This window comes from Manduca sexta, chromosome 26 (assembly GCF_014839805.1).
Source record: "Manduca sexta isolate Smith_Timp_Sample1 chromosome 26, JHU_Msex_v1.0, whole genome shotgun sequence".
NCBI lineage: Eukaryota > Metazoa > Arthropoda > Insecta > Lepidoptera > Sphingidae > Manduca > Manduca sexta.
Window position 1 is genome coordinate 341217 of NC_051140.1, and position 14734 is coordinate 355950.

Here is a 14734-nt window from a genome sequence, read left to right on the forward strand (position 1 = left end):
TGCATAGCCGCTATCCCGCAATTGGCCAATCTTTATATTTATTTGACAGCCATTGGAACACCTGTGAATGGTGTATATAGGGTAAAGGTTTCAGTTCAGCGAGCGTTCGGATGATGCCATATTTCTGGAGTCCATTAACTGTTGCAATCACCCCAGTGGTGGAAGGGACAACGCGTGTTCAGAGCAAAAAAATAATAATCTCAAAACAGTAAAAAAGATAATATATTCTACCTCCATGAATATTAAGTTCTTATTGACAACTTTCGCGTATGACCTAATATATCGCAATAAGAGATTTGCTTGCAAATTAACGAATTAGCTACCCTTGAGACCAGCAGTCGCCTAAGGTTTGGTCTTCCTCTTGTTCCTGGAGCCGTGGGCGCTGTACGTGTGTCTGGCGAGGTGTCTCTTAGATTTCAACAGCGCAGGACATCGGGGGCACTGGAAAACAATAAAACTTAACATCATATCTCAGGATGGCGAGTGCAGTGGAATACCGAACAATACTTTGTAATTCAAGGTGTTGGATGGTGTTTCTACTGTTTATGGGCGGTCGTATCGCTTACCATCAGGCGAAGAGCAAGCTCGTCTCGTCATTCAAAGCAATTAAAAAAAAAAACGCCTTAAAATTGGAGTGTCCGATAATCTCTGATTCATGATGTGATAGTAGCATTAATAATTATGGTGATCGACGTTTGCGGCGTCATTACCTTCGAGTTCAATGTTACTATAGTTTTGCGGTGTCAGGATGTAAGCAGGCTTCGGGGCATTTCTACTTTCATCTTGTTTCAGGGCCCAAAGTAACGCAAGGGTCGTGGGAGTCCAATTTCTAGATGATATTATTATTATTTAAGTAGTCTTGGCTTTATTATTAGATTAGCTCGTTAAGATTTTTTTTTTAATTTTTCGCCTTCCTACTTGGCATTGTAATTCGTGTAAGACAGGATCAGCAGTAGCATGCATTTTATGACGAGTCTCAGAGGACATTAATCTTTATTCCGCAACATTAATAAAAAAAGATAGGGAGAACTTGGGAATGTTAATTGTTCACTACTCTCAATAGCAAAGTAGGAGACAAAATAATGAACTAAGCAGGCATTTAAAACGCAAATTGAGGGAAGTTTTTTAATAGTTTGTAAAGGAACTGTTTATGTTCACCTTAGTTTTATTCCCTAGTTAGTATATACTCAATGCACTTCTTTGTTAACTATCCATTGAGGCGCTGGTCGCCCTATATTCCACAATTAGCGTTTACTTCGACAGTGATACAGGCCCTAAGCTGTGTAGTGTCTGACCTGGACCGTGGCGGTGGCGCGGTGGCTCTCCAGGTGCTGCAGCAGGCACCGGCGACTGTAGTAGGAGGCGCCGCATGAGTCGCACACGAACGGCCGCTCGCCCGTGTGCAGTCTCCGCTCATGGAGCTGGTGACACAGTGGAGGGAATTTAAACTATTAAGAAGCAGCTCTTTGGTTTGCGAGAGATCAGTCAATGTCAATCTGTCCACTGTTGAACGAAAGCCTCTCTAAGTGAGCGCCGTTTTGAAATTGTCGCCGCGTCGGTCCATCGTATGCCAAGCAGTTTTACACTATCTAACTGTAATCTGCACGCTAGCACATATCTGCGCCATCGACCGTCCGTCCGTCTGCGGCTATCCGAGGCCCTCTTCTATGCCTACTGCAGCCAAGCCCGGTCTTCTTTTATATCTACCTAGGTTTGTTAACGTGCAATGTGCAAATACTGGCGCGTTCCGTCTTGGTCTTTCCACCCTTTACAGCCAGTGTACCTAATTACTTAAAAACATTTGTTTTAAGGTAATGAACGCAGTAGTGCCAAGCATTTTGTAATTCAAATGTCTGTACGGTGTTGCTGCTGTACATGAGCGGCCGTATCGCTAACCACCAATAAAATAATTCATATACAATAAAAAAACTCAGTGCGTGCACAGTGGTACATTGCGCCAGACATAGCATAAACGACGAATATACGGGCTCCTCTTTAATCGTTGATGTTTCATCCTCTCCCAGTGGCCGTCCCGAGCCGAGGTATGTAACCCGTTAGTAGATTGCCCTCAGCGTGGTGACTTAATTTTCAAGGATTGCGAGCGTCATGCGCTCACCCAAAGTCCGGCGTGTTTGTAAAAGCCGGCCCTTGACAGGCTAACAAACGTGTAAAATTAATAAAAATACGGACACTTGCACGTATCTCCATGCAAGTCGAATTTACTCACTATGAGCTGGGCTTTATCCAGCGCCAAGAAATTGCAGTGTTGGCAGGGTAGTTCCCTCTTCATGCCGTGGTACGACCTGCAGTGCCGCTTCAGCTGCGTCGACGATATGAAGCTCTTGCCGCAGAACTGGACCAAGAATTATCATGCAAGGTATCTCGCTATCGTCGTGAAATCGCAAAAATATCCTCGGGGTCTAAGCTACTAGCTAATCATTCTACTATATGCTGGGATATTTCTTAAGTGATGCCCGTGATACACAGTACAGTGAATATTTGGGACCATGTAAGTACTAAATAAAAAATGTACATAATATGTTATAGGTATTCATTATTATCGAGTGCTTTTTCGCTGATCCATAATTAACCCTAGCGTAGTATAAAAGGCCCGTGCTCAGTAGTATAACAATATATTAAAACAGTCAATTAATTACAGCCTTAGATATTAGAATAAAAACATACTTACTTCACAAATAAATTTGAAACCGACATGCAACTTCGCATGGCTGATGAAACACGTCCACTTACTGACCGTTTTCTTGCAAATCTTGCATTTTACTGGACCCTGAGGGTTGAATACTCCATCCACCATATCTAAATACATCTGCCGTTTCTCTTTTCGACTCATTTCTTGAGTATACGTTTTATTTTTGGCGCCATTGTCGCTTTCTTCCAGATCGCTTTGCGACAATCTATCACATTCAACACTAATTTCTAATTCTGGTAATCCGTTTATATTTTCATAATCCTCGTAAGTTTCAGAAATATCTTTAAAATTCTGTATTTGAGAGATATCTATTTGTTCATAGTTAATATTATTTTCGATTAATTTGTAACCTATGTGTATCAGTTTTGTTGCAGACGAATGACTCTGTTTTCGAAGCTTTAGAGCGGAATTTAATAAATCCGTACAATTTTTACAAATTTGTTGCGGCAATCCATCTTCAGGAGTAATCTAAAAATAAGTATTAGTTAAGAAATTAAGTTCCAGAGAACTAAAATAATGAAGATCTTAACCAATACAGAGATGTCTTACGGAAGTATCGCCTTCGGCCTAACTTGTGCGCCTACTTACCTATGGGATCACTTTATGTCGTGGTAGGTGAAGTTGTCAATTTATAGGTAAATAGTATCGCTTAGTATCGTTTTAAATAATTTTCTCTATAACGTTAATTAAGTAAATAGTATCACACATTATCAATGCTAGCATTGATTTCCTAGACATCATAAAATTATTTTTGTTATTACAGTAAATTGATAGTATTCCATCCTTCGCTGTATTGTACAACCATTTTGCAAAAACAATAGAGTATACACATATGTAACTTACATTTAATCCAGTTGCGGCGTACAATACCGCCGAATATTTCGTAGAGTATTCTTTTTTGACAAAAATATCACTCAAATTATCTTCAGACAAACACAATCTACACAAATCTGGCGACATTTTGCAATATAATTGAAGCCGTAATCTCGGAACAGAATACTAGTCGGGTATAGTCGCGTCTGACATAATAATATCCAACCAAGAGAGAAAGCGGCAATTTGTGCTTGCGACTGGATTAACGGGTGAAATTGTAAACCGGCCGCATAATGGGTACAAAATGGCGGATAAGAACGCACAGCCTTAAAGCTATGCGTTAGTATATTATGATAATAATTACAAGAAATGAATATACCAAGAATGTATTTTTTTTTTTTTAAGATATTTAATTGTTTTGATTTATCCTAATCATAATTTATTTTTTTTCCATTTGAGTACGAATTGAAAATGTGTTTTAGAAAGGAAAATTTGTTTAGGAAATAAAACATGCAAGTAAATAATAATTAAAGTAACATTTATTACTTGTAAAAATAATAAATAAACAAAAATAACTTAAAAATTGTTAGCCGCGTTTAAAATTCATCGTGGAAAGGATAGTCCGGGTGGTGCGTGCTGAAACAAAAAGAAATATCATTATAATATATAATAAAATAATAAATAGGTATTGGCTGGAACTAGGTTTTATAATATTTTATTTCAAAAAATTTCATATTACATTATTTTTAAATAACATTTTCGGATCAGTTGTTTACTACTCTAAAAGATTTGGTAGAAGTGCAAAAACAGCTTTGCCATGTTTGCAGATCATAATATCGTCTCAGAGGGTTAATTTGTTCCTATCGGAGAAAAGATGCAACATTTGTGAATATCCATAAGTAAAATAATTATATATAGGTATAATATTTTTTTCTTTTAATCGAATCAAACTGAAATCACCACGATATTTTAGCAATACCGTGATATTTCCGGTATCTTTACAAAGTATTTAAGACCAAAAAGAAAATAAATATAGAGCACTTACTCTCCCATGGTACAGAGACGTCCGTTGCACTCGAGGCCAGAGATCTCTTTGATATCGTCCAGGGTGAGTTGGAAGTCAAACACGCTGAAGTTTTGCGCGATGCGACTCTTCGTCACCGACTTTGGGATCACGATCATGCCGCGGTCTATCGCATATCTGCAAAAGGGAAAATTATTTAAAATTAATAAACCTCATATCTAAACGAAAGAACGAAAATTATGATGATTTTGATGTGTTCAAAATGGGCACGTTTTTATTATAGATTTTAAAAATTCATAGATCTAAAAATATCCAGAGGAAATTGCGCAGATGGCATACCACAAAGTGTGTTAGTTACCTGATAAGCACTTGTGCAGGGGTCTTGTTGTATTTATCGGCGATGACCTTGAGCCTCGGGTCCTCCAGCAGCTGCGGGTCTCCGGGCTTCGCCCAGGGCCTGTCTGGAGAGCCGAGTGGGGAGTACGCAGTCACCGCAATGTCTCTGGTCTTGCAGTAGTCGAACAACTTCTGCTGGTTCAGGTATGGGTGGACTTCGATCTGGATATAAGAAAATAGAGTCCAATATATTCTTTTGGAGAAGAGGCCTTAAAGGTTTTTCTAGCTGATTGTCCCTTCTTCACCTGCAGTAACACGTATATGAAAACTATAAATTTAACTATCAGTCTTGTATTGTATACTGTCCCACTGCTGGGCATGGGCACCTCTAGTACTGAAAAGGATTAGGCCTCCCATCATGCTGGCCTAATGCGGATTGGTAGACTTCACATCCTTAAAATTCCTATAGAGAACTTCTCAAATATGCAGGATTCTTCACAATATTTTCTTTCATCGTCAACCTTTTAAATTATTAAAAATTTACTGAGACCGCAAGCAAAAACAACACAAAAAATTAGAATGATGGGACTGAAACCAGTCTGTAGACAATTTACTGTCCATTCTGTCAAATGCAAAATTATCTATTGTCTCGCAAATTCTTCATTTCAAATATGTGGCAATATGGCAGTATGAAGTGTGACGTCATTAGGTGATGTCTCGTTTCTAATGAGCCTTTAATTTTTCTCATTTACGAAGACATTGACATGGTTTTATCTGTATCTACTAAAGAATCTTTTGTTGTATAATTTTTGAACATTGTCAACAGTGTTGAAAAATAATTATTTTTGGTGTTGTGATAACTAAGTACCTGTAGAACAGCAGGCTTGATCTTGGCCGCCTCGAGCACTCTGTCGATCTGTTTCTTGTTAAAGTTTGAGAGGCCGATGGAGCGTGTCAGGCCCTTCTCCACGAGCCCCTCCAGCGCCTTCCACGTGTCCACGTAGTCCACGGCTGACGGGATCACTTTATCCGACTCATCCTTCGGGAATAGGTCATCACCTTCCTGTAATATCATCAAATAATTCAGGGTTTAGATCGTAAATTTATAAAAAAATCTTGGATGGAAAGGCAGAGAAGAAAGTAGAAGGGGAGGCAAGCTTTAATGCTAATGCTAGTCTCGAACTGACGAGCGCCGGAACAAAATATTCGGTATCCTCCCGCCAGCAGTCAAAGTCGTCCAGAAGTTACCTTGAACGCTTGTGGCCAATGGATGAGATAGAGGTCGAGGTACTCCAGACCGAGGTTTTCAAGCGTGGTCTTGATGGCGCCTTCGACCAGGTCAGGTCGGTGGAATGTGCACCACAGTTTCGATGTGATGAAAATGTCTTCTCTGGAAATAAATGGAAATGATAGTTGAGTTGGTCCTCTACATATACATATATACAAACTAGGCTGTGGCAGACTGTAAGTAGAGGCGAAAGTAGAGCACCTTTTCGCCATGTGCATTCCGCCCCATGATGTGATAGGAGGCGAGCCTAACGCCATATCGGGCACAGATTCCAGACTTTGGGCTGATACTTAGTAGTAAAACCCAATATCACTTTGCCTCACGGGATTTGACCCCGAGACCTGTGTGGTAAGTGGTAACGCGCACGCTATACAATGATGCCGCCGAGACAGTCAAAAATGTACGTAAGGATATGAAAATAATCAAGCTTTACTTATAAATTTATTATATCTAATGATTTCTTATGTTTATGCGAATATTAGACATCGAAATAAAATTATTTTTCTGATTTTCGGATGACCACGCCTCAGTCTGCCCCGTTGCTATAAAGGATGCAGTCTTCGAAACGTTGGAGAAAATCATAATAAAAAAAAACCGCGACAAAATCCCATTTTTTTTTATTTCCATGTTTCCCTATATCTGCTTGCTCAAGCCGGAATAAGAATTATATACTAGTCTGGACCTTGTATTTTGGGTATACGAGAAATGAGTAGGCGCCGATCACAGAAGACGTGTGAAGTGACAGTCATAATACATGACAAATCTCCATAATTAAGGACAAAAAAAACCTCGACTAAATTTATAACAAGCTGTCCGATTATTTTATCAGGTCCTTGAACATGCGCAAATATTTATATAACATTTTGCTTATGTGCTGACGTTAATCTATGTATACTAAGGCCCGACAGTGGCAAACATCTGTAAATTATTAATTATTGATTCAATAAATCTAAAATTACAGACAATTTTGGAATTTATTGCGTCTGTCCATAATAGAATTATATCGACTTAGGTACTTGATGAGCACTGAGTGACCGCGGAATGAGATTCTATAAATTCTGTTTGCTGATTTAAAAAGTTTAATTAAACATAGCACTTAAACTTTGTTTATTTACTCAAATTTCAGAACTAAATGTGCTATTATGCAGTTAATACTATAATTTTTGTCAAGTCATGCCGTTTTTTATTCGAATGATGACTGAATTGACTGGTATCTGTCAGAAAAAAAACATGCCGTTGCTTCACATCTCTCATGTTTTCCTACATGTTTACATGTAGTTTGGGATATAAGCAAGTGAAACGAACCTTTTAACGACACCTTCCTCGAACTTAGCCTTGAGAGCCTCTCCCACTTCCTTCTCGTTGAGGTAGATGTGCGCGCAGTCGATGTGTCGGTACCCGATGTCGATGGCATCTTTTACGGCTTGCGTCACCTCGCCCGGCTGCGACTGGGAATTAAAGATATAACCGATTAGCTAACAATAGTGTTTTTTCTACCTGAATGATTCGACATGAGGAGAACTTATTATCGATATGAGATTTGGGTAAAATGTCATATTGGGTTGATCAAGTATAAGGGTCAGAGATGGGGAAGGTCCGCTATTTGATACGTAGGTCCCCCATCTCAGACACTGGTTCGACAAATTGGGTTTTGTGATTATATGTAAAGTTAATAATAGTTAGTCAATCCTTAAATCATTGTTGGGAAACAGTGTCCGGTCTAAGATGCCGGGCAAATGCCCAGAGCAGTAAAAATGAGGGACAGTAAAATTGAGATCGAAAGCGGTCTACGGAATATTAATCTTCTCTGTATAGAAAAATGTTACAAAAATTATCATGCTTACTAGCGTGGTAATAAAATTAGTTTTTAAGATATTTTCATTAGAATAACGATCTTATGTCGTGCGTGAGTTATTTGCTGAAATTACTTTTTTCTTCCCTTTGGTGCCTTAGGGTCAAATTTTGTGTCCTACCGCCGCCTAAGCCGCGTGATACCAGACACGCGGAAATAAACGCTCTTAATATAGTGTTGTCGCTTTGTAATTCTCGAAACGCGAACTTCTAATTGCCTTATAAGGAATCCAAGTTTACATAACATTGAGCGATATTTAGCACTCGCTGAAATAATACTAACTAATTAACACGTTACATATTCAGTTAGCTGTTACATTCTGTACGATATTACGTTTTTTACTGTAATTCGGTAATTGTGACGAATATTTGTATTAAACTTTTAGACTGCTTTAGTCTTTTATTTAAATTATTTGTAAACCACCATATCATAGACAGTTTTAACTAATGTTTTAATTTTAATTAAGTAATCAAATTCAAAGTTTATTGCACTCCTTAATCATTTTGTACAAAAGATGTTACATTTTAATACACGTGACATAATTGTGGACCCTGTGAACACGGCAAAGTTTCAAGAAAAGAGGGAGAAACTATATAACTAAGTACTTATATTAGATATTTGTTATATATATCATTGTGAAGTATTTCATCCACAGAAGAATAAATATAAATCCTAGTCGCCCTTAAAAACCACTCAATAAAAAGGGAGATCTCAATGCTCTGCTCTACGCATAATATATTCAATAAATCAAACAGAACTACCGCAACGTTTTATTTATACTAATATCATAAAGCTGAAGAGTTTGTTAGTTTTAATGCACAAATATCAGAGGCTACTGAACTGACTGTTTTTTTTTTACTAATAGGAAACAACATTACTCCTAAGTGCTCTATGCTACTTTTTATCCCAGGAAAATATCTATCCCAAAACAACTTCATGCGGACGGAGACGCAGGCAAAAGCTATCATATCATATTTAAAACAAAGTCTTCCAGCCGCGTCTCCGTTTGAAAGCGATAAACTCAAACATTATTGATCCGATTTGGATGAAATTTTGTATGGAGATAGTTTGGGACCCTGGGAAGGATATAGGCTATATTATCCCGGGAAAATATATATAGTGGTGCTTGTATACTGGAAAACACTTTAAGGCAGGGAAAGCCGCGAACAAAATCTAGTAAACGAAATATAAAACTTATTTCGTAGTTGACAAACCCTGTTTCAAGGTTTGTTGTATTCGCGTCCGGTTATCATTGCCAAGGCATCCTCGTGCATGATTGATGACAGTTAGATTCGTCCCTTATCAATAAGTTATTCATCACTCTATTAATAAACTATATATCGTTGTCTTCATCCTTACATCGAATAATTAAAACGATAAAATCTATACATACTATAAATCTAAGTCCCCAAAAGCTGTGTCTGTATGTGATCGATTTTCTCAAAATCTACTGAACGGGTTTTTGTATGATTTTTACTAAAAGATAGTGTAATTCTTGACGAAGGTTTAGGTTAATAGTTCATTACAGTTTTATGTAAATTGACTAAAATATAACGATTACTGTCGTGGTTGCAAAAAAAAACGTGGGTCAGGATTTACTCGGGAAAACCTTTGTGACACACAGATTTCCACGCGGGAGAAGCCGCGAGCACAGCGAGTATTAAATATAGATAATAATTCTGGGATCAAAATAATAATATAGTTTATATCTATCTAGAATCCTATCACTATTGTATTCCGTAGTTGACATATTTGAATAAAAAAATCTAATTAGTTTTTATATTTTTCTTGTCTAGGTTATAGCTTTATCACTGATCAAAGATATGATTTTAGATAACACCTTTTATGTTATATTAATGTTATGTGATTCCAAGCCCTGATTACTTTACATTAAATTAGATTATATTTTACACAGGTGTGACTACTGATTAACAGTCATTGAGGAAAAAAATCATAAAAACAGTCATTAAGGAAACATTCGTATTCCTCACCGCTCACCCCGCGACCCATTTATCAGCAAAATTAACTGTTTTTCACCCCTTTCTCCCATGCTATGTAAGCATAAGTAGGTATACAGTTTAAAAATATGTTTTAATTTCTTTATTTTTTTGATTTATTAATAAATATTTCTGACGTAATCACTCTCCATCCCCGTTCCACATGTCATAAAAAATAAGCAAACCATGGACCCGCACCCCTGTTTAGAGCTTATAATATTTAACGGCCCCTTATATTGCGTATTATCGCCTTCGACCACCTTGAGGAATAGACAAAAGTGCAACCATAATACTCTCGCAACCGGCCCTGTAATTCCTGGTAGTATTAACAGTAACTAAGTACTAAGAGCGTATCTTTTTATAAGACTCCGAGCGGTACAGCTCGTTGAGACCGGGAATGCAGAACTATCTTTAACCCGCAAGGAAATTATACATTTAAACTATTATTTTTCTGCACACATCAAAACAAAAAAATGTATAAAAAAGCATACAATTAACACATTTTATTAATTTATAGAATGTATTTCTTGCAACGTTTTAGCCAGTGGACCCACTGGACATAATAAGACTTAACATCTCATGTCTCAGGATGGCCAGCGCAGTGGAATACCAAACAATACTTTGTAATTAAAGGTGTTGGATAGTGTTTCTACTGTTTATGGGAGGTCGTATAGTTTACCATCAGGCGAATGGCAAGCTCGTCACTTCATTGAATACAATAAAAAGAAATCATGTGTGGTAGATGGAATACTAGCTCAGTATACGTTATTAAACAGCACTGATTTTCAGCTGTACCCCACTATCATAGCACAACCAATCATTCCGAGCACGCGACTGGATGCAGTATAAAAAAAGAAATAGTATTTTAGAAACAATACAAGAGTAACAGTTGTTAGTTATAGGTATGGCAGATAATAATATCCATTAGAAAGCTAAAGAACTAGAGCAAGATATCCAGGTGTTCAAGAAATTTATTATTATCTCATAGTGTGATAGAAGACGAGGCTACGTTATCGGGCCGAAATTTAAATTTCTGTGATTGAAAAGCGTGTTTCAAATGGAAATCTAGCTGTTAAGTTTAAATCTCAAGATTTTTAACCTAGGGAATAAATGCTGAGTCATTTAAAATCGCGAAGGTTTGTAGGGTAGTTTTGAAATGATACAAATTTATCGCTACGTCTATTTTCGATTTTAAACCTTTTTTAAAACAATCTGTTATTAAAACTAATAAAAATAACATGATTTTAGTGCGGAAATAAAAATAAAAACTATAACCTCATGGGAACATACTTTATATGGCTAAACCTAAAATTAAAAGATACCTAAAGTGTATGAATCCGATAGGATTTTATTATTCTCTTCTTGACGAAGAGATGTGTTTAGAAAGTCTATAAAATTTAAAAAGTGTCACAAATATTTAAATTGGGTCAAAAATGTTTAGAATCTTGAAAAAAATATTTAACCACAAAATTTATAAAAGGTCCATTCTAACCTTCCAAGTGCCCAATCCGATGACGGGGCAGGTATGTCCATTGTTGAAGATTACTGGAACACCGGCAGCCATTTTGTTACAGGGGTAGACGATAATTATAACTTAACTGTATGAAAGTTCGCAGCTAACTGATTCGCGGCTGACGATCCATTAGTTTATCAATACGGTTAAGGGGTCGTTCCACTGATGCGATTATGTTTGACAAGTTATTGCAACTTTTTGTCGTCTGTTATAATTTGAAAGTACAATTAAGAATTTTTAGGGATTACATTTATGGAAAGGAAAAAATGGCTTACTAATAGCATTTTGGGAGATCGTGGCGTAGTGCACAAAACTTTTCTACCTTACATAAAATTCAGCTAATATGTAGACCGTATGCGTTACATTTCTTTATATTTTTGGTGTAGGTACATAACTTTCGAAGAAAATTACTTTATTTTATATTAGGAACATTCTTTTTATTTATATAGATCGTTTTATGATCCATGTATAATTTATGTAGAGTATACGGCCATATTATAGTATTACCTATAAATTAATTTTACTTTTTTAATATTGTTTATTGGCGTTAGAAATTCAATCATAAAATCGAAATAAAATGTTTAAAGAAATTAGTACACACCCAATTTTAAGCTATCAATCTAAAGTAATTGGCCACACGGTAATACCAACAAAACAAATTTAAAAGTCGCAGTGATGAAACGCAACCTTATTTCTATGGAAACTATTCACCAGTGGACGGTATGATTCAAAACAATGGCTATACAAGCGCGGCGCGTGGAAAATTATAAGGACCTTGAGATTCGCGCCTGTACCATCAGGAAATTACGTCATGGAATCCATCCTTACGTTTATCGCCTATTTTCCTGGAATATTTAGGAAATATTGCAATTTAAGTTAAATTTAACTACCCTCAACTTTTCAAAGAAAACTGATTTATGTTGTTGTTGCAAGTAATTAAAATTAGAAACATTAGATAATGCAACTTACAATTTAGGAAAACTTTAGTATAAAATTCATGAAATATTATTTAAGTTTTTTTTGGACGTCGTAAACTAAATAAAATTAACAAGGAATCAACAATAGGCCTATGCAGTATGTATGTTTAAAAAATGGTTATTTAATATTGCAATACTGTGGCTGGCAGTATAGTTATTCGGAGTGGTGTTGTACATAGTTATTTAATTATTGAGGCTACTATTGGCGTGATATTGTTTTATAGAAAACTATTTGATCTCGCACTAGACCTGCGTGAACGGCTTATTCTCTAAACTTAAAAGTCTCAATAAACTCTACTGGGATCAAAAATAGCTAATAAATGTTAGCTCAGGACGTATTTGAAGTCCGTTTCTCTCTCTGTAGTCGGTCCCTCATGACTAAGGATCGTGGTCTCCATTAGATGTACCGCATTTAGAGCGGAGCATTTGTCTCCATCGATTTCTGTTCATCGCATCTTTAACTAATTTGTTTAACTTGGTGGCAGACGAGTCTTTAATCTCGACTGTCCTGAAGTCCGTTTACTTTCAACTAAATCCTTTACGTTAGTCTCCATTATTGAGTTATATTTTATAATAGAAACAGTTTGAAATTTGTGTAATGTATGAAAGGGCAAAGGTCGAAGTAACTGACGGCTTGCTCGAAAGGCGTCGCCAAAAGAGGGCAGGGAGGGGAAGCTACCATCGCCTAGAGATATTTAAAAAGTTGCCAAATGTAAGCAACCAAAGTCCTAATTGACTTGACTTGCTTGATCGATCATTCTCGTACGTCGAAACTTGAATGAATTCACCAATTCCATTCCTAATATTTCGTACGCTCAACTATGCTCTAAAATGTTCAAAATGTTTTCAAAAACCCCCGAAGATTATGTTTTAATTAACCAAACAAAAACGAATCTTTGTCCATTACTATAATATTAAAATCTGGTAATTAAAAAAATATACACTGTAAATTCAAATTCAAGATCTCAAATTATTTTTATTTTTCTCATAAATGTAATAACTTAAGTATTTATATAAGTTTTATTTATTGTATAGTCAAGAACTCGTGAAGCTTTACTCATTGGACTCTGTACCGTTATTATTACAGTAGCTGTAGAAGTGAGACTCGTACTACTAATAAAAGCTGTCTGGAGTCTGGAAAATCGAATACCCTGAAGACGATGCCCTATCGAGACAAATGTTTGTGCAATTTGGAAATATTTGCGTCGAAACTGCGTGTTAAGTCTCATGTATCTTCTTTTGAAGTCAGTACAAAGTTATGTGTTGACTTTTAAATGAATTCATATGAATTTATGTGTCCAATGAATTCAAACATAAAACTACAAATCGATTTTATTACCGTTGTCGCCGGTCACAACTCTCCCACCCCCAAATCGATAAGGGGGGACGTGTGCTATTAAAAATAGATATGTGCCCATAAGGTAATTTAACTGACCAATTTACGTTGGTTCGACTGACGGTAGTAGCTGTTTATTCTGGTACTTTGTTTACACAAGGATAACCTTTTTTACCCGTGCACGGCAAAGTGACAACTGCATTTGATGATAGGTGGAGTGTGGTCTATTAGAATTTCGACTGACGAGAGATGATTACCTCCCGACAGTCGACACAATTTGACTGTTGGAACCGGATATACACAGGTTGATCTTTGAACGCGACGCACCTACGTGGGCCAGTATGGCAGGCGGTACACAGTCGCTATCCGGCCAGACACAAATAACCTATCACTAGTCAATTTGCAGCATTTGGTAATTAGGTACCTATGCACGATATGGCGAGAGGATCGTTTCGTATCTATCTCGACCCCACTTTGCTTTCCACCAGGTGCTATAGGGTAAGTTCGTTGTTTAGACCAATGTAAAAATAAAATTTAATTTTGCCACTCGTACAAGACCTGAGTAACTTAAAATATTCTACTTATTTGGTCGACTTGAGCTGATAGTCCCAACCCAACTAAGCTGCCATTACGCCAGTAATGCGGTCAAAATATGGCAATGGCTATTAATATTTATTTTGTCCTAAATAATAATAATATCTGTTTACTGCTGCGCACGGGCCTGCTCCATTATTGGAAGGGTTTAGACGATACTCCATGACCCTTCTAGTACATGGTCAGGTAGATTTCCTCACGATGATTTCCTACATCGTTAAAGAGAACGATACCTAATTGAAAAAGAACACATGTACCTAACTTTGAAAAAATTCCGAGGTGTGTATGTATTAT

The 14734-nt window shown here is 36.8% G+C and overlaps 2 protein-coding genes across 2 annotated transcripts; both read right to left on the reverse strand.

Moving 5' to 3' along the window:
- Window positions 1-204: 204 nt before the first annotated feature.
- Window positions 205-3822, reverse strand: LOC115451933 (zinc finger protein 420). Its single transcript, XM_037443018.1, has 5 exons — window positions 3554-3822; window positions 2690-3178; window positions 2228-2353; window positions 1296-1421; window positions 205-441 (listed from the first exon to the last, which is right to left on the reverse strand). The coding sequence occupies exons 1-5, from the start codon at window positions 3668-3670 to the stop codon at window positions 343-345; spliced, it is 957 nt and encodes a 318-aa protein (XP_037298915.1). The 5' UTR covers window positions 3671-3822; the 3' UTR covers window positions 205-342.
- Window positions 3823-4040: 218 nt separating this feature from the next.
- On the reverse strand, window positions 4041-11687 carry LOC115451940 (aldo-keto reductase family 1 member B1). The gene is made up of 7 exons (XM_030180360.2): window positions 11513-11687; window positions 7477-7619; window positions 6132-6273; window positions 5752-5946; window positions 4906-5105; window positions 4569-4724; window positions 4041-4159 (listed from the first exon to the last, which is right to left on the reverse strand). The coding sequence occupies exons 1-7, from the start codon at window positions 11582-11584 to the stop codon at window positions 4120-4122; spliced, it is 948 nt and encodes a 315-aa protein (XP_030036220.1). The 5' UTR covers window positions 11585-11687; the 3' UTR covers window positions 4041-4119.
- Between the last annotated feature and the right edge of the window lie 3047 nt (window positions 11688-14734).

Bases quoted from the DNA above. Each gene is read 5' to 3' on its own strand.
- LOC115451933 (XM_037443018.1), bottom strand. From the start codon at position 3,670: ATGTCGCCAGATTTGTGTAGATTGTGTTTGTCTGAAGATAATTTGAGT. The intron at 2,354-2,689 runs GTAAGTATGTTT...TTCTTGGTCCAG, and splicing joins GTTTCAAATTTATTTGTGAA to TTCTGCGGCAAGAGCTTCAT. The intron at 442-1,295 runs GTCAGACACTAC...ATTGTTTTCCAG, and splicing joins GCGCCACCGCCACGGTCCAG to TGCCCCCGATGTCCTGCGCT.
- LOC115451940 (XM_030180360.2), bottom strand. From the start codon at position 11,584: ATGGCTGCCGGTGTTCCAGTAATCTTCAACAATGGACATACCTGCCCC. The intron at 5,947-6,131 runs GTAACTTCTGGA...ATGATATTACAG, and splicing joins ATTGGCCACAAGCGTTCAAG to GAAGGTGATGACCTATTCCC. The intron at 4,160-4,568 runs GTAAGTGCTCTA...TTTTTGTTTCAG, and splicing joins CGTCTCTGTACCATGGGAGA to CACGCACCACCCGGACTATC.